The sequence below is a fragment of the Scyliorhinus torazame genome, unplaced genomic scaffold (assembly GCF_047496885.1).
Source record: "Scyliorhinus torazame isolate Kashiwa2021f unplaced genomic scaffold, sScyTor2.1 scaffold_126, whole genome shotgun sequence".
Classification (NCBI taxonomy): domain Eukaryota; kingdom Metazoa; phylum Chordata; class Chondrichthyes; order Carcharhiniformes; family Scyliorhinidae; genus Scyliorhinus; species Scyliorhinus torazame.
Genome location: NW_027307853.1, coordinates 68,289 through 88,452, shown reverse-complemented (window position 1 = coordinate 88,452; position 20,164 = coordinate 68,289). Strand labels below are relative to the sequence as shown.

At 49.3% G+C, this 20,164-nt stretch overlaps 1 protein-coding gene across 1 annotated transcript in view; it reads right to left on the bottom strand.

Annotated features, from left to right (window-relative positions):
* The window catches only part of LOC140405587 (multiple epidermal growth factor-like domains protein 8), a gene marked incomplete at its 3' end in the record, with an annotated part of 453,542 nt that overhangs the window by 393,782 nt on the left and 39,596 nt on the right, over positions 1–20,164 (bottom strand). The window contains exon 2 of the mRNA XM_072494144.1: positions 15,864–16,074. Coding sequence (XP_072350245.1) covers positions 15,864–16,074 — 211 coding nt within the window. The remainder of the gene's footprint in view (positions 1–15,863; positions 16,075–20,164) is intronic.

Here is a 20,164-nt window from a genome sequence, read left to right as displayed (position 1 = left end):
GTGTGTGAGTGAGTGAGTCAGAGCATGAGTGAGTGAGACAGAGCGTGTGAGTGAGAGCATGTGTGAATGAGTGAGACAGAGCGTGTGTGAGTGAGACAGAGCGTGAGTGCGTGAGACAGAGCGTGAGTGAGTGAGACAGAGCGTGAGTGAGTGAGACAGAGCATGAGAGAGAGAGACAGAGCGTGAGTGAGTGAGACAGAGCATGTGTGAGTGAGTGAGACAGAGCATGAGTGAGTGAGACAGAGCGTGTGTGAGTGAGACAGAGCAGGTGCGAGTGAGTGAGACAGAACATGTGAGTGAGTGAGACAGAGCGTGAGTGAGACAGAGCGTGTGAGTGAGTGAGTGAGAGCATGTGTGAATGAGTGAGACAGAGCATGTGTGAGTGAGTGAGACAGAGCATGTGTGAGTGAGTGAGACAGAGCGTGTGTGAGTGAGTGAGACAGAGCGTGTGTGAGTGAGACCGTGAGTGAGTGAGACAGAGCGTGTGAGTGAGAGCATGTGTGAATGAGTGAGACAGAGCATGTGTGAGTGAGTGAGACAGAGCATGTGTGAGTGAGTGAGACAGAGCGTGTGTGAGTGAGTGAGACAGAGCGTGTGTGAGTGAGACCGTGAGTGAGTGAGACAGAGCGTGTGAGTGAGAGCATGTGTGAATGAGTGAGACAGAGCATGTGTGAGTGAGTGAGACAGAGCGTGAGTGAGTGAGACAGAGCGTGTGAGTGAGTGAGACAGAGCGTGAGTGAGTGAGAGAGAGCGTGAGTGAGTGAGACAGAGCGTGAGTGAGTGAGACAGAGCGTGTGTGAGTGAGTGAGACAGAGCAGAGCGTGAGTGAGTGAGTGAGACAGAGTGTGAGTGAGTGAGACAGAGCGTGAGTGAGTGAGACAGAGCGTGAGTGAGTGAGACAGAGCGTGAGTGAGTGAGACAGAGCATGAGTGAATGAGACAGAGCGTGAGTGTGTGAGTGAGTGCATGTGTGAATGAGTGAGACAGAGCATGTGTGAGTGAGTGAGACAGAGCGCGAGTGAGTGAGACAGAGGGTGTGTGAGTGAGACAGAGCGTGAGTGTGTGAGATAGAGCGTGTGAGTGAGTGAGTGAGAGCATGTGTGAATGAGTGAGACAGAGCATGTGTGAGTGAGTGAGACAGAGCGTGAGTGAGTGAGTGAGACAGAGCAGGTGTGAGAGAGTGAGACGGAGCAGGTGTGAGTGGGTGAGACAGAGCGTGTGTGAGTGAGTGAGACAGAGCATGTGTGAGTGAGTGAGACAGAGCGTGAGTGAGTGAGTGAGTGAGACAGAGCGTGTGTGAGTGAGTGAGACAGAGCAGGTGAGAGAGTGAGACAGAGCGTGAGTGAGTGAGACAGAGTGCGTGTGAGTGAGGCAGAGCGTGAGTGAGTGTGAGACAGAGCGTGTGTGAGTGAGTGAGACAGGGCATGTGTGAGTGAGTGAGACAGAGCATGTGTGAGTGAGTGAGACAGAGCATGTGTAAGTGAGACAGAGCGTGAGTGAGTGAGACAGAGCGAGTGAGTGAGTGAGTGAGAGCATGTGTGAATGAGTGAGACAGAGCATGTGTGAGTGAGTGAGACAGAGCGTGAGTGAGTGAGTGAGACAGAGCGTGAGTGAGTGAGTGGGACAGAGCGTGTGAGTGAGTGAGACAGAGCGTGTGAGTGAGACAAAGCGTGAGTGAGTGAGACAGAGCATGTGAGTGAGTGAGTGAGAGCATGTGTGAATGAGGGAGACAGAGTATGTGTGAGTGAGTGAGACAGAGCGTGTGTGAGTGAGTGAGTCAGAGCATGAGTGAGTGAGACAGAGCTTGTGAGTGAGAGCATGTGTGAATGAGTGAGACAGAGCGTGTGTGAGTGAGACAGAGCGTGAGTGCGTGAGACAGAGCGTGAGTGAGTGAGACAGAGCGTGAGTGAGTGAGACAGAGCATGAGAGAGAGAGACAGAGCGTGAGTGAGTGAGACAGAGCATGTGTGAGTGAGTGAGACAGAGCATGAGTGAGTGAGACAGAGCTTGTGTGAGTGAGACAGAGCAGGTGCGAGTGAGTGAGACAGAACATGTGAGTGAGTGAGACAGAGCGTGAGTGAGACAGAGCGTGTGAGTGAGAGCATGTGTGAATAAGTGAGACAAAGCATGTGTGAGTGAGTGAGACAGAGCATGTGTGAGTGAGTGAGACAGAGCATGTGAGTGAGTGAGACAGAGCGTGTGTGAGTGAGTGAGAGCATGTGTGAATGAGCGAGACAGAGCATGTGTGAGTGAGTGAGACAGAACATGTGAGTGAGTGAGATAGAGCGTGAGTGAGTGAGGCAGAGCGTGTGAGTGAGAGCATGTGTGAGTGAGTGAGACAGAGCATGTGTGAGTGAGACAGAGCATGTGTGAGTGAGTGAGACAGAACATGTGAGTGAGTGAGATAGAGCGTGAGTGAGTGAGGCAGAGCGTGTGAGTGAGAGCATGTGTGAGTGAGTGAGACAGAGCATGTGTGAGTGAGACAGAGCGAATGTGAGTGAGTGAGACAGAGCGTGAGTGAGTGAGACAGAGCGTGAGTGAGTGAGACAGAGCGTGAGGGAGTGAGACAGAGCGTGTGAGTGAGAGCATGTGTGAATGAGTGAGACAGAGCATGTGTGAGTGAGTGAGACAGAGCATGTGAGTGAGTGAGACAGAGCATGAGTGAATGAGACAGAGCATGTGTGAGTGAGACAGAGCGAATGTGAGTGAGTGAGACAGAGCGTGAGTGAGTGAGACAGAGCATGAGTGAGTGAGACAGAGCATGTGTGAGTGAGACAGGGCGTGAGAGTGAGTGAGACAGAGCGTGAGTGAGTGAGACAGAGCGCGTGTGAGGGAGACAGAGCGTGAGTGAGTGAGGCAGAGCGTGAGTGAGTGAGGCAGAGCGTGAGTGAGTGAGACAGAGCGTGAGTGAATGAGACAGAGCGTGTGAGTGAGAGCATGTGTGAATGAGCGAGACAGAGCATGTGTGAGTGAGTGAGACAGAGGGTGTGTGAGTGAGACAGAGAATGTGTGAGTGAGTGAGGCAGAGCGTGAGTGAGTGAGACAGAGAGTGTGTGAGTCAGTGAGAGCATGTGTGAATGAGTGAGACAGAGCATGTGTGAGTGAGTGAGACAGAGCGTGAGTGAGTGAGACAGAACGTGAGTGAGACAGAGCGTGTGAGTGCGTGAGAGCATGTGTGAATGAGTGAGACAGAGCATGTGAGTGAGTGAGACAGAGCATGAGGGAGTGAGACAGAGCATGTGTGAGTGAGTGAGACAGAGAATGAGTGAGTGAGTGAGACAGAGCGAATGTGAGTGAGTGAGACAGAGCGTGTGTGAGCGAGACAGAGCGTGAGTGAGTGAGACAGAGCGTGAGAGTGAGTGAGTGAGAGCATGTGTGAATGAGTGAGACAGAGCATGTGTGAGTGAGTGAGACAGAGCATGTGTGAGTGAGTGAGACAGAGCGTGTGTGAGTGAGTGAGACAGAGCGTGTGTGAGTGAGACCGTGAGTGAGTGAGACAGAGCGTGTGAGTGAGAGCATGTGTGAATGAGTGAGACAGAGCATGTGTGAGTGAGTGAGACAGAGCGTGAGTGAGTGAGACAGAGCGTGTGAGTGAGTGACACAGAGCGTGAGTGAGTGAGAGAGAGCGTGAGTGAGTGAGACAGAGCGTGAGTGAGTGAGACAGAGCGTGTGTGAGTGAGTGAGACAGAGCAGAGCGTGAGTGAGTGAGTGAGACAGAGTGTGAGTGAGTGAGACAGAGCGTGAGTGAGTGAGACAGAGCGTGAGTGAGTGAGACAGAGCGTGAGTGAGTGAGACAGAGCGTGAGTGAGTGAGACTAGGCGTGTGAGTGAGTGCATGTGTGAATGAGTGAGACAGAGCATGTGTGAGTGAGTGAGACAGAGCGCGAGTGAGTGAGACAGAGGGTGTGTGAGTGAGACAGAGCGTGAGTGTGTGAGATAGAGCGTGTGAGTGAGTGAGTGAGAGCATGTGTGAATGAGTGAGACAGAGCATGTGTGAGTGAGCGAGGCAGAGCGTGAGTGAGTGAGGCAGAGCGTGTGAGTGAGAACATGTGTGAATGAGCGAGACAGAGCATGTGTGAGTGAGTGTGACAGAGCGTGAGTGAGACAGAGCGTGAGTGATTGAGACAGAGCGTGTGAGTGAGTGAGAGCATGTGTGAATGAGTGAGACAGAGCATGTGTGACTGAGTGAGACAGAGCGTGAGTGAGTGAGGCAGAGCGCGAGTGAGGGAGACAGAGCGTGAGTGAGTGAGGCAGAGCGTGAGTGAGTGAGGCAGAGCGTGATTGAGTGAGGCAGAGCGTGAGTGAGTGAGACAGAGCGTGAGTGAGTGAGTGAGAGCATGTGTGAATGAGTGAGACAGAGCATGTGTGAGTGAGTGAGACAGAGCGGGTGTGAGTGAGACAGAGCGTGAGTGAGTGAGACAGAGCGTGTGTGTGTGAGTGAGACAAAGCGTGTGTGAGGCAGAGCATGTGTGAGTAAGCGAGACAGAGCATATGTGAGTGAGTGAGACAGTGTGAGTGAGTGAGACAGAGCGTGAGTGAGTGAGACAGAGCATGTGTGATTGAGTGAGACAGAGCGTGTGTGAGTGAGACAGAGCGTGAGTGAGTGAGATAGAGCGTGTGAATGAGTGAGACAGAGCATGTGTGAGTGAGACAGAGCGTGAGTGAGACAGAGGGTGTGTGAGTGAGACAGAGAAAGTGTGAGTGAAGGAGACAGAGCATGTGTGAGTGAGTGAGACACAGCGAATGTGAGTGAGTGAGACAGAGCGTGAGTGAGTGAGACAGAGCGTGAGTGAGTGAGGCAGAGCGTGAGTGAGTGAGGCAGAGCGTGAGTGAGTGAGGCAGAGCGTGAGTGAGTGAGGCAGAGCGTGAGTGAGTGAGGCAGAGCGTGTGAGTGAGAGCATGTGTGAATGAGCGAGACAGAGCATGTGTGAGTGAGTGAGACAGAGCGTGAGTGAGTGAGACAGAGGGTGTGTGAGTGAGACAGAGGGTGTGTGAGTGAGACAGAGAATGTGTGAGCGAGTGAGACAGAGCGTGAGTGAGTTAGACAGAGAGTGTGTGAGTGAGTGAGAGCATGTGTGAATGAGTGAGACAGAGCATGTGTGAGTGAGTGAGACAGATCGTGAGTGAGTGAGACAGAACGTGAGTGAGTGAGACAGAGCGTGTGAGTGAGAGCATGTGTGAATGAGTGAGACAGAGCATGTGAGTGAGTGAGACAGAGGGTGTGTGAGTGAGACATAGAAAGTGTGAGTGAAGGATACAGAGCATGTGTGAGTGAGTGAGACACAGCGAATGTGAGTGAGTGAGACAGAGCGAATGTGATTGAGTGAGACAGAGAGTGTGTCAGTGAGTGAGACAGAGGGTGAGTGAGTGAGGCAGAGCGTGAGTGAGTGAGGCAGAGCGTGTGAGTGAGAGCATGTGTGAATGAGCGAGACAGAGGATGTGTGAGTGAGAGAGACAGAGCGTGAGTGAGTGAGACAGAGGGTGTGTGAGTGAGACAGAGAATGTGTGAGTGAGGGAGACAGAGCGTGTGTGAGTGAGTGACACAGAGCGAATATGAGTGAGTGAGACAGAGCGTGAGTGAGTGAGACAGAGCATGTGAGTGAGTGAGACAGAGCGTGGGAGTGAGTGAGAGCATGTGTGAGTGAGACAGAGCATGAGTGAGACAGAGCGTGAGAGTGAGTGAGAGTGAGTGAGTGAGAGCATGTGTGAATGAGTGAGACAGAGCATGTGTGAGTGTGTGAGACAGAGCGAGAGTGAGTGAGACAGAGCGTGAGTGAGTGAGACAGAGCGAGAGTGAGTGAGACAGAGCGTGAGTGAGTGAGGCAGAGCGTGAGTGAGTGAGACAGAGCATGTGTGAGTGAGTGAGACAGAGCGAGAGTGAGTGAGACAGAGCGTGAGTGAGTGAGGCAGAGCGTGAGTGAGTGAGGCAGAGCGTGAGTGAGTGAGTGAGACAGAGCGAGAGTGAGTGAGACAGAGCGTGAGTGAGTGAGGCAGAGCGTGAGTGAGTGAGACAGAGCGTGAGTGAGTGAGGCAGAGCGTGAGTGAGTGAGGCAGAGCGTGAGTGAGTGAGGCAGAGCGTGAGTGAGTGAGTGAGACAGAGCGAGAGTGAGTGAGACAGAGCGTGAGTGAGTGAGGCAGAGCGTGAGTGAGTGAGGCAGAGCGTGAGTGAGAGAGGCAGAGCGTGTGAGTGAGAGCATGTGTGAATGAGCGAGACAGAGCATGTGTGAGTGAGACAGAGCGCGAGTGAGTGAGACAGAGCGTGAGTGAGTGAGACAGAGCGTGTGTGAGTGAGTGAGACAGAGCGTGTGAGTGAATGAGTAAGGCAGAGCAGGTGTGAGTAAGTGAGACAGAGCGTGAGTGAGTGAGGCAGAGCGTGTGAGTGAGAGCATGTGTGAGTGAGTGAGACACAGCATGAGTGAGACAGAGCGTGAGTGAGACAGACAGAGCGTGAGTGAGACAGAGCGTGTGAGTGAGTGAGTGAGAGCATGTGTGAATGAGTGAGACAGAGCATGTGTGAGTGAGACAGGGCGTGAGAGTGAGTGAGACAGAGCGTGAGTGAGTGAGACAGAGCGCGTGTGAGGGAGACAGAGCGTGAGTGAGTGAGGCAGAGCGTGAGTGAGTGAGGCAGAGCGTGAGTGAATGAGACAGAGCGCGTGTGAGGGAGACAGAGCGTGAGTGAGTGAGGCAGAGCGTGAGTAAGCGAGACAGAGCATATGTGAATGAGTGAGACAGAGTGTGAGTGAGTGAGACAGAGCGTGAGTGAGTGAGACAGAGCGTGTGTGAGTGAGACAGAGCGTGAGTGAGTGAGACAGAGCGTGTGAGTGAGTGAGACAGAGCGTGAGTGAGTGAGACAGAGCGTTAGTGAGTGAGACAGAGGGTGTGTGAGTGAGTGAGAGCATGTGTGAATGAGTGAGACAGAGCATGTGTGAGTGAGACAGAGCGTGAGTGAGTGAGACAGAGGGTGTGTGAGTGAGACAGAGAAAGTGTGAGTGAAGGAGACAGAGCATGTGTGAGTGAGTGAGACACAGCGAATGTGAGTGAGTGAGACAGAGCGTGAGTGAGTGAGACAGAGCGTGACTGATTGAGGCAGAGCGTGAGTGAGTGAGGCAGAGCGTGAGTGAGTGAGGCAGAGCGTGTGAGTGAGAGCATGTGTGAATGAGCGAGACAGAGCATGTGTGAGTGAGTGAGACAGAGCGTGAGTGAGTGAGACAGAGGGTGTGTGAGTGAGACAGAGAATGTGTGAGTGAGTGAGACAGAGCGTGAGTGAGTGAGACAGAGAGTGTGTGAGTCAGTGAGAGCATGTGTGAATGAGTGAGACAGAGCATGTGAGTGAGTGAGACAGAACGTGAGTGAGACAGAGCGTGTGAGTGCGTGAGAGCATGTGTGAATGAGTGAGACAGAGCATGTGAGTGAGTGAGACAGAGCATGAGGGAGTGAGACAGAGCATGTGTGAGTGAGTGAGACAGAGCATGTGTGAGTGAGTGAGACAGAGAATGAGTGAGTGAGTGAGACAGAGAATGAGTGAGTGAGTGAGACAGAGCGAATGTGAGTGAGTGAGACAGAGCGAAAGTGAGTGAGTGAGACAGAGCGTGTGTGAGCGAGACAGAACGTGAGTGAGTGAGACAGAGCATGTGTGAATGAGTGAGACAGAGCATGTGTGAGTGAGTGAGACAGAGCATGTGTGAGTGAGTGAGACAGAGCGTGTGTGAGTGAGTGAGACAGAGCGTGAGTGAGTGAGAGAGAGCGTGAGTGAGTGAGACAGAGCGTGTGAGTGAGAGCATGTGTGAATGAGTGAGACAGAGCATGTGTGAGTGAGTGAGACAGAGCGTGAGTGAGTGAGAGAGAGCGTGAGTGAGTGAGACAGAGCGTGAGTGAGTGAGACAGAGCGTGTGTGAGTGAGTGAGACAGAGCAGAGCGTGAGTGAGTGAGTGAGACAGAGTGTGAGTGAGTGAGACAGAGCGTGAGTGAGTGAGACAGAGCGTGAGTGAGTGAGACAGAGCGTGAGTGAGTGAGACAGAGCATGAGTGAATGAGACAGAGCGTGAGTGAATGAGACAGAGCGTGAGTGTGTAAGTGAGTGCATGTGTGAATGAGTGAGACAGAGCATGTGTGAGTGAGTGAGACAGAGCGCGAGTGAGTGAGACAGAGGGTGTGTGAGTGAGACGGAGCGTGAGTGTGTGAGATAGAGCGTGTGAGTGAGTGAGTGAGAGCATGTGTGAATGAGTGAGACAGAGCATGTGTGAGACAGAGCGTGAGTGAGTGAGACAGAGGGTGTGTGAGTGAGACAGAGCGAATGTGAGTGAGTGAGACAGAGAGTGTGTGAGTGAGTGAGACAGAGCGTGAGTGAGCGAGGCAGAGCGTGAGTGAGTGAGACAGAGGGTGTGTGAGTGAGACAGAGAATGTGTGAGTGAGGGAGACAGAGCGTGAGTGAGTGAGTGAGACAGAGCGTGAGTGAGTGAGACAGAGCGTGAGTGAGTGAGACAGAGCGTGTGAGTGAGTGAGAGCATGAGTGAATGAGTGAGACAGAGCATGTGAGTGAGTGAGACAGAGCGTGAGGGAGTGAGACAGAGCATGTGTGAGTGAGTGAGACAGAGCACGTGTGCGTGAGTGAGACAGAGAATGTGTGAGTGAGCGAGACAGAGCAAATGTGAGTGAGTGAGACAGAGCGTGTGTGAGCGAGATAGAGCGTGTGTGAGTGAGACAGAGCGTGAGTGAGTGAGGCACAGCGTGAGTGAGTGAGGCAGAGCGTGTGAGTGAGAGCATGTGTGAATGAGCGAGACAGAGCATGTGTGAGTGAGTGAGACAGAGCGTGAGTGAGTGAGACAGAGGGTGTGTGAGTGAGACAGAGAATGTGTGAGTGAGGGAGACAGAGCGTGAGTGAGTGAGTGAGACAGAGCGTGAGTGAGTGAGACAGAGCGTGTGAGTGAGTGAGAGCATGTGTGAATGAGTGAGACAGAGCATGTGAGTGAGTGAGACAGAGCGTGTCTGAGTGGGACAGAGCGTGAGTGAGTGAGGCACAGCGTGAGTGAGTGAGGCAGAGCGTGTGAGTGAGAGCATGTGTGAATGAGCGAGACAGAGCATGTGTGAGTGAGTGAGACAGAGCGTGAGTGAGACAGAGGGTGTGTGAGTGAGACAGAGAATGTGTGAGTGAGGGAGACAGAGTGTGAGTGAGTGAGTGAGACAGAGCGTGAGTGAGTGAGACAGAGCGTGTGAGTGAGTGAGAGCATGTGTGAATGAGTGAGACAGAGCATGTGAGTGAGTGAGACAGAGCGTGAGGGAGTGAGACAGAGCATGTGTGAGTGAGTGAGACAGAGCATGTGTGCGTGAGTGAGACAGAGAATGTGTGAGTGAGTGAGACAGAGCGAATGTGAGTGAGTGAGACAGAGCGTGTGTGAGCGAGACAGAGCGTGAGTGAGTGAGACAGAGCGTGAGTGAGTGAGACAGAGCGTGAGTGAGTGAGGCACAGCGTCAGGGCTAAGAGGCTGGGAACAGACGAAGCCTGTGTGGAATATAAGGAAAGTAGAAAGGAACTTAAGCAAGGAGTCAGGAGGGCTAGAAGGGGTCACGAAAGTCATTGGCAAATAGGGGAAAGGAAAATCCCAAGGCTTTTTACACGTACATAAAAAGCAAGAGGGTAGCCAGGGAAAGGGTTGGCCCACTGAAGGATAGGCAAGGGAATCTATGTGTGGAGCCAGAGGAAATGGGCGAGGTACTAAATGAATACTTTGCATCAGTATTCACCAAAGAGAAGAAATTGGTAGATGTTGAGTCTGGAGAAGGGTGCGTAGATAGCCTGGGTCACATTGAGATCCAAAAAGACGAGGTGTTGGGTGTCTTAAAAAATATTAAGGTAGATAAGTCCCCAGGGCCTGATGGGATCTACCCCAGAATACTGAAGGAGGCTGGAGAGGAAATTGCTGAGGCCTTGACAGAAATCTTTGGATCCTCACTGTCTTCAGGGGATGTCCCGGAGGACTGGAGAATAGCCAATGTTGTTCCTCTGTTTAAGAAGGGTAGCAAGGATAATCCAGGGAACTACAGACCGGTGAGCCTTACTTCAGTGGTAGAGAAATTACTGGAGAGAATTCTTCGAGACAGGATCTACTCCCATTTGGAAGCAAATGGACGTATTAGTGAGAGGCAGCATAGTTTCATGAAGGGGAAGTCGTGTCTCACTAACTTGATAGAGTTTTTCGAGGAGGTCACTAAGATGATTGATGCAGGTAGGGCAGTGGATGTTGTCTATATGGACTTCAGTAAGGCCTTTGACAAGGTCCCTCATGGTAGACTAGTACAAAAGGTGAAGTCACACGGGATCAGGGGTGAGCTGGCAAGGTGGATACAGAACTGGCTAGGTCATAGAAGGCAGAGAGTAGCAATGGAAGGATGCTTTTCTAATTGGAGGGCTGTGACCAGTGGTGTTCCACAGGGATCAGTGCTGGGAGCTTTGCTCTTTGTAGTATATATAAATGATTTGGAGGAAAATGTAACTGGTCTGATTAGTAAGTTTGCAGACGACACAAAGGTTGGTGGAATTGCGGATAGCGATGAGGACTGTCAGAGGATACAGCAGGATTTAGATTGTTTGGAGACTTGGGCGGAGAGATGGCAGATGGAGTTTAATCCGGACAAATGTGAGGTAATGCATTTTGGAAGGTCTAATGCAGGTAGGGAATATACAGTGAATGGTAGAACCCTCAAGAGTATTGAAAGTCAAAGATATCTAGGAGTACAGGTCCACAGGTCATTGAAAGGGGCAACACAGGTGGAGAACGTAGTCAAGAAGGCATACGGCATGCTTGCCTTCATTGGCCGGGGCATTGAGTATAAGAATTGGCAAGTCATGTTGCAGCTGTATAGAACCTTAGTTAGGCCACACTTGAAGTATAGTGTTCAATTCTGGTCGCCACACTACCAGAAGGATGTGTAGGCTTTAGAGAGGGTGCAGAAGAGATTTATCAGAATGTTGCCTGGTATGGAGGGCATTAGCTATGAGGAGCGGTTGAATAAACTCGGTTTGTTCTCACTGGAACGAAGGAGGTTGAGGGGAGACCTGATAGAGGTCTACAAAATTATGAGGGGCATAGACAGAGTGGACAGTCAGAGGCTTTTCCCCAGGGTAGAGGGGTCAATTACTAGGGGGCATAGGTTTAAGGTGAGAGGGGCAAGGTTTAGAGTAGATGTACGAGGCAAGTTTTTTACGCAGAGGGTAGTGGGTGCCTGGAACTCGCTACCGGAGGAGGTGTAGCTGACCCAGGAAGTGTAGAAGATTGTAGTTTCGCGGGCAGCATGGTCGGCACGGGCTTGGAGGGCCGAAGGGCCTGTTCCTGTGCTGTACATTTCTTTGTTCTTGTTCTTGTTTGTATACTCTCGGATTGACTTTTTTGTTGTGAGCAGGGCTCTAATACCGGGGGTGGTGGATACGGAGTACTCGGCAATCGCAGTGTCGGATCATGCCCCACATTGGGTGGATCTACGGATTAGTTTGGAGAGAGGACAATGCCCGCTATGGAGGCTGGATGTGGGGTTGTTAGCAGGCAAAGCGGTCTGTGGCCGGGTGAACAAGTCCATTCAGAACTACCTGGAAACAAATGATATGGGGGAGGTCTCTGCAGCAACTGTCTGGGAAGCTTTGAAAGCAGTGGTTAGAGGGGAATTAATCGCGATACGGGCCCACAGAGAAAAGTGGAGTGGGCTGAGAGGGATAGGTTAGTTGAGGAGATACTCCAGGTGGACAAGGGATACTCGGAGGCCCCGGACACGGGGTGACTGAGGGAGCTGCGGAGGTTACAGGTGGAGTTTGGGCTGTTGACGACAGGGAAGGCGTTGGAACAGCTGAGGAAGGCAAGGGGGGCGATCTATGAGTATGGGGAAAAGGCAAGCAGAATGTTAGCACACCAGCTGTGAAAAAGGGAGGTGGCCAGGGAGATAGGGAGAGTAAAGGGTAGAGGCAGGATCACGGTCCTGGACCCAGTGGGGGTGAATGAGGTGTTTAAGGACTTTTACAGCAAATTATATGAGTCGGAACCCCCGGCTGGGGTGGAGGGGATGAGGCAGTTTTTGGGTCAGTTGAGGTTCCCGAGGGTGGATGAGGATCTGGTGGAAGGGCTGCGAGCCCCAATTGAAATTGAGGAAATAATGGAAGGGCTGGAGGGCATGCAGTCGGGCAAAGCCCCGGGCCTGGACGGCTATCCAGTGGAATTCTATAAGAAGTTTTCGGAGATATTGAGCCCACTGCTGGTGAGGACATTTAATGACGCAAGAGAGGAGGGAGTACTCCGCCCAACAAAGTCACAGGCCTCAATTTCATTGATCCTGAAACGGCCTCATCCAGGCCAATTTCTCTACTGAATATGGATGCCAAACTGCTGGCTAAGATATTGGCCACAAGGATAGAGGATTGTGTCCCGGGGTGATAGGGGAAGACCAGACGGGATTTGTAAAGGGCAGGCAACTCACGGGCAATATTGGAAGGCGAGTGAAGAAAGTATTGCTGGAGCGCAGTCGGGGAGAGGGTGGGTTGGCGCTGCCGAACCTTTGTAATTACTACTGGGTGGCTAATATAGCCATGATTAGGAAGTGGGTAATGGGGGAGGGGTCGGTGGGGGAGCGAGTGGAGGCGGCGTCATGTAAAGACACAAGTTTAGGAGCACTGATAACGGCACCTCTTCCGTTCTCGCTGACCCGATACTCCACAAGTCCGGTAATAGTCCAGTTTCAAGGAAACAAAGGAATAGACCATAAATCGTAGGAACAAAGTCGACCATTATAACAATAATTTCATTGTCACATCCATCGGTCGGGAAAGGCAATAAATAAGTGGTGGCGGCTCTGAGAATCTGGGGGCAGTCAAGGAGATATTAGAGAGTGGAGGGAGCATCGGTTTGGACCCCGATTTACAATAACCATTGGTTTGTACCGGGTAGGCTGGATGGTGGGTTCTGGAGATGGCAAAGGGCAGGAATTAGGAGGGTGGGTGATCTATTTATAGACGGGAGCTTCCCCGGCTTGAAAGCCTTGGAAGATACATTTGAATTGCTGGCAGGGAATGAGTTTAGATATCTGCAGGTACGAGACTTCTTGAGAAGGCAGGTTCGGGCCTTCCCGCTGCTGCCGCCACGGGGGATAGAGGACAGAGTGGTCTCCAGTACATGGGTGGGAGAAGGGATATCAGATATCTACCAGGAACTTTTGGAATCAGAGGAAACTCTGGTGGAGGAGCTTAAGGGCAAATGGGAAGACGAGCTGGGGGGAAAGAGAGAGGCGGGTCTGTGGGCGGATGCCCTAAGCAGGGTTAACACATCCTCATCATGTGCCAGGCTTAGCCTGATACAGTTCAAGGTACTCCACCGGGCACACATGACAGTGGCTAGGATAAGCAAGTTGTTCGGGGTAGAGGATAGGTGTGCGAGGTGCGCAGGAAGCCCAGCAAATCATGTCCACATGTTTTGGGCATGCCCGAAGCTTAGAGGGTTTTGGCAGGGTTTCGCTAAGGCGATGTCCACGGTACTAAAAGCATAGGTGGTGCCGAGTCCGGAGGTAGCGATCTTTGGAGTGTTGGTAGAGCCGGGAGTCAAGGGGGCGAAAGAGGCCGACATCCTGGCCTTTGCCTCCCTGGTAGCCCAGAGACGGATCTTATTAATGTGGAGGGACTCGACGCCCCCGCGTGTAGATACCTGGGTTTCTCAGTCTTGAGAAAATAAAGTTCGCCGTAAGAGGGTCAATGTTAGGGTTCACTCGGAGGTGGCAGCCGTTCATTGACTTTCCCGGGGAAAATTAAAATGTCAGCAGAAACAGAATTCCAAAGGGGGGGTGTGGTCATTTATAAAAACCACAAAGAGCAGACAGCCAAATTTCCCTGTATCCCATGCCCCCTGACTTTCTGAATAAGTCTACCATCAAATGCCTTTCTGATTTACCAGGATGTTGCCTGGTGTTAGCTATGTGAAGAGGTTGAATAGACTCGGACTGTTTTCATTAGAAAGACGGAGGTTGAGGGGTGACCTGATAGAGGTCTCCAAGATTATGAGGGGCATGGATAGAGTGGATGGGCAGGCACTCTTGCCCAGGGTGGAGGAGTCAGTCACCAAGGGGTATAGGTTTAAGGTCCGTGTGGCAAAGTTTAGTAGATATGTGCGAGGCATGTTTATTTTAACGCAGAGGGTGGAGAGTGCCTGGAACTCGTTGCCAGGGGAGGTTGTGGCAACAGATACATTAACGGCGTTCAAAAGGCATCTTGACAAACACTTGGATAGGATGGATATAGAGGGATACGGCACGAGGAATTGCTGAGGGTTTTGGCAAAGGTTGGTATCTTGACCGCTACAGACTTGGAGGGCCAATGGGACTGTACCTGTGCTATATTGTTCTTTGTGTGTGAGTGAGTGAGACAGAGCATGTGTGAGTGAGTGAGACAGAGCGTGTGCGAGTGAGTGAGACAGAGCGTGTCAGAGTGGGTGAGACAGAGCGTGTCTGAGTGAGGAAGACAGAGTGTGTCTGAGTGGGTGAGACAGAGCGCGTGTGAGTGAGTGAGACAGAGCGTGTGTGAGTGAGTGAAACAGAGCGTGTCTGAGTGGGTGAGCAGAGCGAGTCTGAGTGAGTGAGACAGAGCGTGTGTGAGTGAGTGAAACAGAGCGTGTCTGAGTGGGTGAGACAGAGCGTGTCTGAGTGAGTGAGACAGAGCGTGTCTGAGTGAGTGAGACAGAGCGTGTGTGAGTGAGTGAGAGCGTTTGCGAGTGAGAGGGCGTGTATGGGTGAGAGAGGGCGTGTGTGGGTGAGAGAGGGCGTGTGAGAGCGAGAGTAGGCTTGTGAGTGAGAGAGGGTCTGAGTGAGTGTGAGCATGTGAGTGAGAGGGTGCGTGTGGGTGAGAACGGGCGTGTGAGTGAGAGAGAGCCCGAGTGCGTGAGAGCGTGCAAGTGCGTGAGAGAGCGCCCAATAGGGAGCACGTGTCTGTGACAGCGCGCGACTATGAGACACCTTCCCACCTAACTTGGTATCATCTGCAAACTTTGAGACGTTACATTTCATTCCCTCATCCAAATCATAATATATATTGTGAATAGCTGGGGTCCCAGCACCGAGCCCTGTGCTAATTTGTAACGGACCCATTAATCCCTACTCTTCGTTTCCTCTCTGTATAAAGGTAAGAAAGTATTGTTGCATCTATACAAGGCATTGGTGAGACTATTGTGCACAGTTTTGAACTACTTCTTTGAGGAAAGATATAGTGGCATTGGGGGCAGTTCAGAGGAGGTTCATAAGGTTGTTTCCAGAGATGAGGGGTTTGTCGTATGAAGAGAGATTGAACAGTTTAGGCCTGTACTCCCTAGAATTTAGAAGAATGAGGGGAGATCTAAATGAGGTACATAAGATGATAAAAGGTATGGATAAAGTAGATGTGGAGCTGATGCTTCCCCCAGTGAGGCATTCCAGAACGACAAGTCATCGACTTAGAATAAGATGTAGCAGATTTAAAACGGAGTTGAAGAGAAACTATTTCTCCCAAAGGATTGTGAATCTGTAGAATTTGCTACTCCAGAGTGCGGTGGATGCTGGGACAGTGAGTAAATTTAAGGATTTTTAATTGGCAATGGGTTGAAGGATTATGGAGAACGGGCAGGATGGTGGAGGTAAGGCCAGGATGAGATCAACCATGATTGAATGACGGAGCAGACTCCATGGGCCAAATTCTGCTCCTACATTTTATGAACTTGAGGGATTCAGACCTAAAGTTAAGCTCCCCCATCCCGATAAAGGTTCCCCGGCGGAGGGATGAGCGAGCCACGCTGTAAACTCCAGTGGGACCTGGAAAATTCTGTCCTTCATCTCTCGTGGGACTGGGAGACAGGGATGGTGGGAATGACTCACCGTGGGTCTCCGTAGTAACCGGCAACGCAGCTCTGACAGTGTGTCCCTCCCGTGTTCTCCGTGCAGAAGCAGCTGCCCGTCGATCCATTGCAGTCGCCAAGCCAGCCCGCGCCATGCCCGTTGCAGATGCACTGCCGACAGCCGTCCTTCTCTGTGGCATTGCCATAGCTACCAGGCCGGCACATCTCGCAATGCAGTCCCATTGTCCAGTCTGTGGGGATCAGAGTGAATTCATCTCAGTCAGGAATGAAGAGTGGAGTGCTCAGAATCCTTCAACATAACTTAAACGTTATCTTTTTAATCCCACTCCCCTACTTGCTCCAGTTACGCTCTCCCCTGACAAGCATTTGTCCAGTTCACTTTGCAGACTTGCCACCATCATATATATTATGATTTGGATGAGGGAATGAAATGTAACATCTCAAAGTTTGCTGATGATACCAAGTTAGGTGGGAAGGTGTCTCACTCTAACCATCCTCTCAGGTCACAAAATTCACTGGGTAAATAAAAAAAGTCCTCCCCAGTTCCCCTTGGGTCCTTTTGCCAATTATCTCCAAACTGTGCCCTTTGGATCTTTACCATACTGTCATGTGAGAGTACCTTTAAGAAATGGGTGTTTATAAAATAGCTGTAGTAGATGTACCTTTAAGAAATGGGCGTTTATCAGAGTGTGGGTGGAGATGGGCTGTCTGTCTGCTTTTACTTTCGCTTTGGGCTTTCTGCTACAGGGTGTGTTTAGTTTTGTTTTAGATTTGGAGAAGCTTCAGTCACAGCAAGATGTGTATGAATCTCTGCAAGCTAAAGAATGTTCATTTGGTGATTTCAAAGTGGTAACTGCTCTCAGTAGAGAAGTTAAACCTGATGTCTTTCTGTAAAAAGGGTTCTTTAATGTCTTATGGATGTTGCAAGGAAAGATTAAGAGTTATTTATGGAGTACTGTATTCTTTGGGGGGATTTATTGGTGTTGATAGTTGTTAAGATGTTTACTGTGGGTTTATAAAGTGTTACCTGGTTTCATAAATAAACATTGTTTTAATTTAAAAGTACGGTAGATCTCAGTTGCACTACACCTTTACAGTAGGCCCGTGTGCTCCCCATAACCACAATCTATTAAAAGTTGTGGGTCAGCTGAACTCCATGATACACTTTGGGGTTCTCTAAACCCTGGCCCATAACGAATTGGGGGCTCGTCCGGGATAAAAGTCTATCTATTGGATTGACTTAGTGAACTTAAAGACAGCATATTGTGGGTGCTTTTCAGGTGCGGTATTCCAGTTTAAGTAGGGAGTGCGTTGTGGACAATGGCTCTTTCAGAGGCTCTGAAGTGTTTGGGGGTGGAGAAGGTCACATGCAGTACCTTACGGACAGAGACTAAAAACAGACTTTTAGATTTGGCAAAAACATTGCAGTTAACATTGCCTGACAAAATGTGAAAAGATGAGGTCCTTAGATGAGAAGGAGGTAGAAGCCTTTTTCATTTCATTTGAGAAGGTGGCTAAACAAATGAAATGTTAAAAGCTGAGCATTTAAAATTGTCAGAGATACAATCTGACTCATTGGAAATGGCAAAGATCCAGTTGCAGATCAATCAACTTGAACATGAAAAAGAATTAAAGCAGCTTTAATACACAATGAGAGAAAAAGAAAGAGAAAGGGAGATACAGATCAAGGAAAAAGAAAAGGAGAGAGAAGAAAGAGAAAAAGAAAGAATAGCCCTACCAGAACAAAAAGAGAGAGAGTTTGAACTTCAGAATATGGCCATTAAACATGACAGTCCGTTAAAATTGGCGGACATAAAAGGGAAACGCACAGTTGGAGGATAGTGAGAAAGAGGGTATTAGTCGAAGGCTTGGTGGGATCTATTTAAATATGTCCACGCAGTGCCAAGGTTTGATGAGAAGGAGGTAGAAGCCTTTTTCATTTCATTTGAGAAGGTGGCTAAACAAATGAAATGGCCACCGGACATGTGGGTATTACTGATTCAAACAAAGGTGGTAGGTTGGGCTAGTGAAGTGTTTGCATCACTACCGGAGGAGGTATCTGGGATGTATGAGGAGGTGAAAAAATCCATCTTGGGTGCATATGAACTAGTGCCTGAAGCCTCCTCTCAAAGGTTTAGAAATTTAAGGAAAGAACCTGGTCAAACATACATGGAGTTTGAAAGGATCAAACAGAGTAATTTTGATAGGTGGATAAGGGCTTTGAAAATCGACCAAACGTATGAAGCTCTCAGAGAAATTATGGAGGAGTTTAAAAATTCAATTCCCGATGTAGTGAGAACTCATGTGGAAGAGCAGTGGGTTAAAACTGCGAGGTTAGCAGCAGAAATGGCAGATGATTATGAATTAGTTCAGAAATCAAAGCATGGTTTCGAACATCAGTTTCAGCCTGTGAGAGATAGAAACTGGGGAAAAGATAAATACTCAAGTGGCAGAGGTAAAGGAGATCTGATGGGAGATAATAAGGAGAGTGTACCTCAGATTAAAAAAGAGATCCAGGAGGGTGGAAAAGAAATGAAAAGTTTCAAATGTTTTCACTATAATAAACTGGGCCATGTAAGGTCACAGTGTTGGTTGGTGGTTGAAGAAAATCACTGGGAAGGCTGATATTGTAAAACAGGATAAGACAGTGGGGTTTGCTAAATTGGTAAAGGAAAGCCCAAATGAAGCGAAGGAGGAGCAAAAGATTGTACAGCCTGATCAAAAGGTGATTGATAAGAAGGTGCCAGATGTCTTTGAAGAATTTACTTGTGTGGGTAAAATTTACTCATGTGTACCAGAAGGAGCAGGTCGAGAAGTCACAATTTTAAGAGATACGGAAGCTAGTCAATCTTTCATGGTAAGAGATGAGGAGTTATGTAATGTGGGAAGAATATTGCCAGAAAAGGTGGTAATATGTGGAATCCAGGGTGAGAAGAGTAGTGTTCCATTATGTAAAGTAAGGTTGGAAAGTCCAGTGAAGAGTGGTGAAGTGGTAGTACGAGTAATAGAGAAACTATCTTGTCCAGGAATACAGTTTATCTCGGGTAATGATATTGCTGGATCGCAGGTGGGAGTGCTGCTTACTGTGGTTGATAAGCCAGTGGAAAATCAGACAACTGAAGTGTTGAAGGATGAATATCCTGGGATTTTTCCGGATTGTGTAGTAACAAGGTCGCAAAGTCACAGGTTAAGACAAGAGGAGAAATCAGAGAGTGAAGATGAGGTTGAAATGCAATTATCAGAAATGATTTTTGATCAGATGGTTGAAAAAAACAGGTGGAGGATGAGGCGGATATTTTTAGTTGAGGAAAATTGGCGGAGTTACAACAGAAAGATATAGAAATAAAACAGATGTATCAGAAAACATACACGGAAGATGAATCTGATGTTAAATAATGGGTTAAGAGACATTCCAATTAGTTGTCTCATTTATGTTAAGTATCCAATAATTGACACTGATATGTAAAGAGGCTTCAGGTGGCCTTTGTGTCAGGTGATGTGATGATAGAGCATGAGGACGGTTGCTGTGCAAATGTGAAGGGTTGAAAGATACAACTTTTCCAGATCAAACCAAGGAGTGAGTGAGAAGAAAAAAAAAGATATATGGCTGAACCTAGGATAAAGAGGGCCGGATATGTCTATCCGCCCTTATTTTCTGAAAGGGGATTGTACGATCAATCGAGAAGTGCAGTAGTTATGTGGACTAAGGAAAGAGAAAACAAGGTATGGCATTGGCTCTTTCTCTACCTTATGACAGTAAAATCCGAGCTGGAATTGGAAGAGTTAGACTCAGAAGGTCTGGAGACTCTATTACGTTCTCTGGATATAATTTATAAAAAGGATGACTTATTAAGTGTGTATGAAGCATGGTCGGATTTTGATAGGTTCCGAAAAATAGAGGATTTTTCCATTGATGACTACATAATGGAATTTTGCAGACTATATAAAAGGCTGCAGAAACACAACCTGGAATTTCCACAGTCTGTGTTGGCCTTTAAATTACTTGACTGTGCTAGAGTGAGCAACATGGATAGGCTCCTGGTTTTGACAGGAGTTTAGTTTACTGATAAAGATATCTTATTCGAACAGATGACAAAAGCTTTACAAAAGTTTCTGGGGAAACATTCGATTCCGATGGCTCTGATGACCCTATTGGTCAGCCGGCAATAAAGCAGAATATGGAAGATACACTACTGACAGGATGGCGAAATCGTACGGCTATGAACAGATTCCAAGACTATAGAAGGAGATCGTGACGCGGAAATTATGAAGATAGAAACCCAGGAAGATGAACCCCAGAAATGCACGGGGTATGATAAA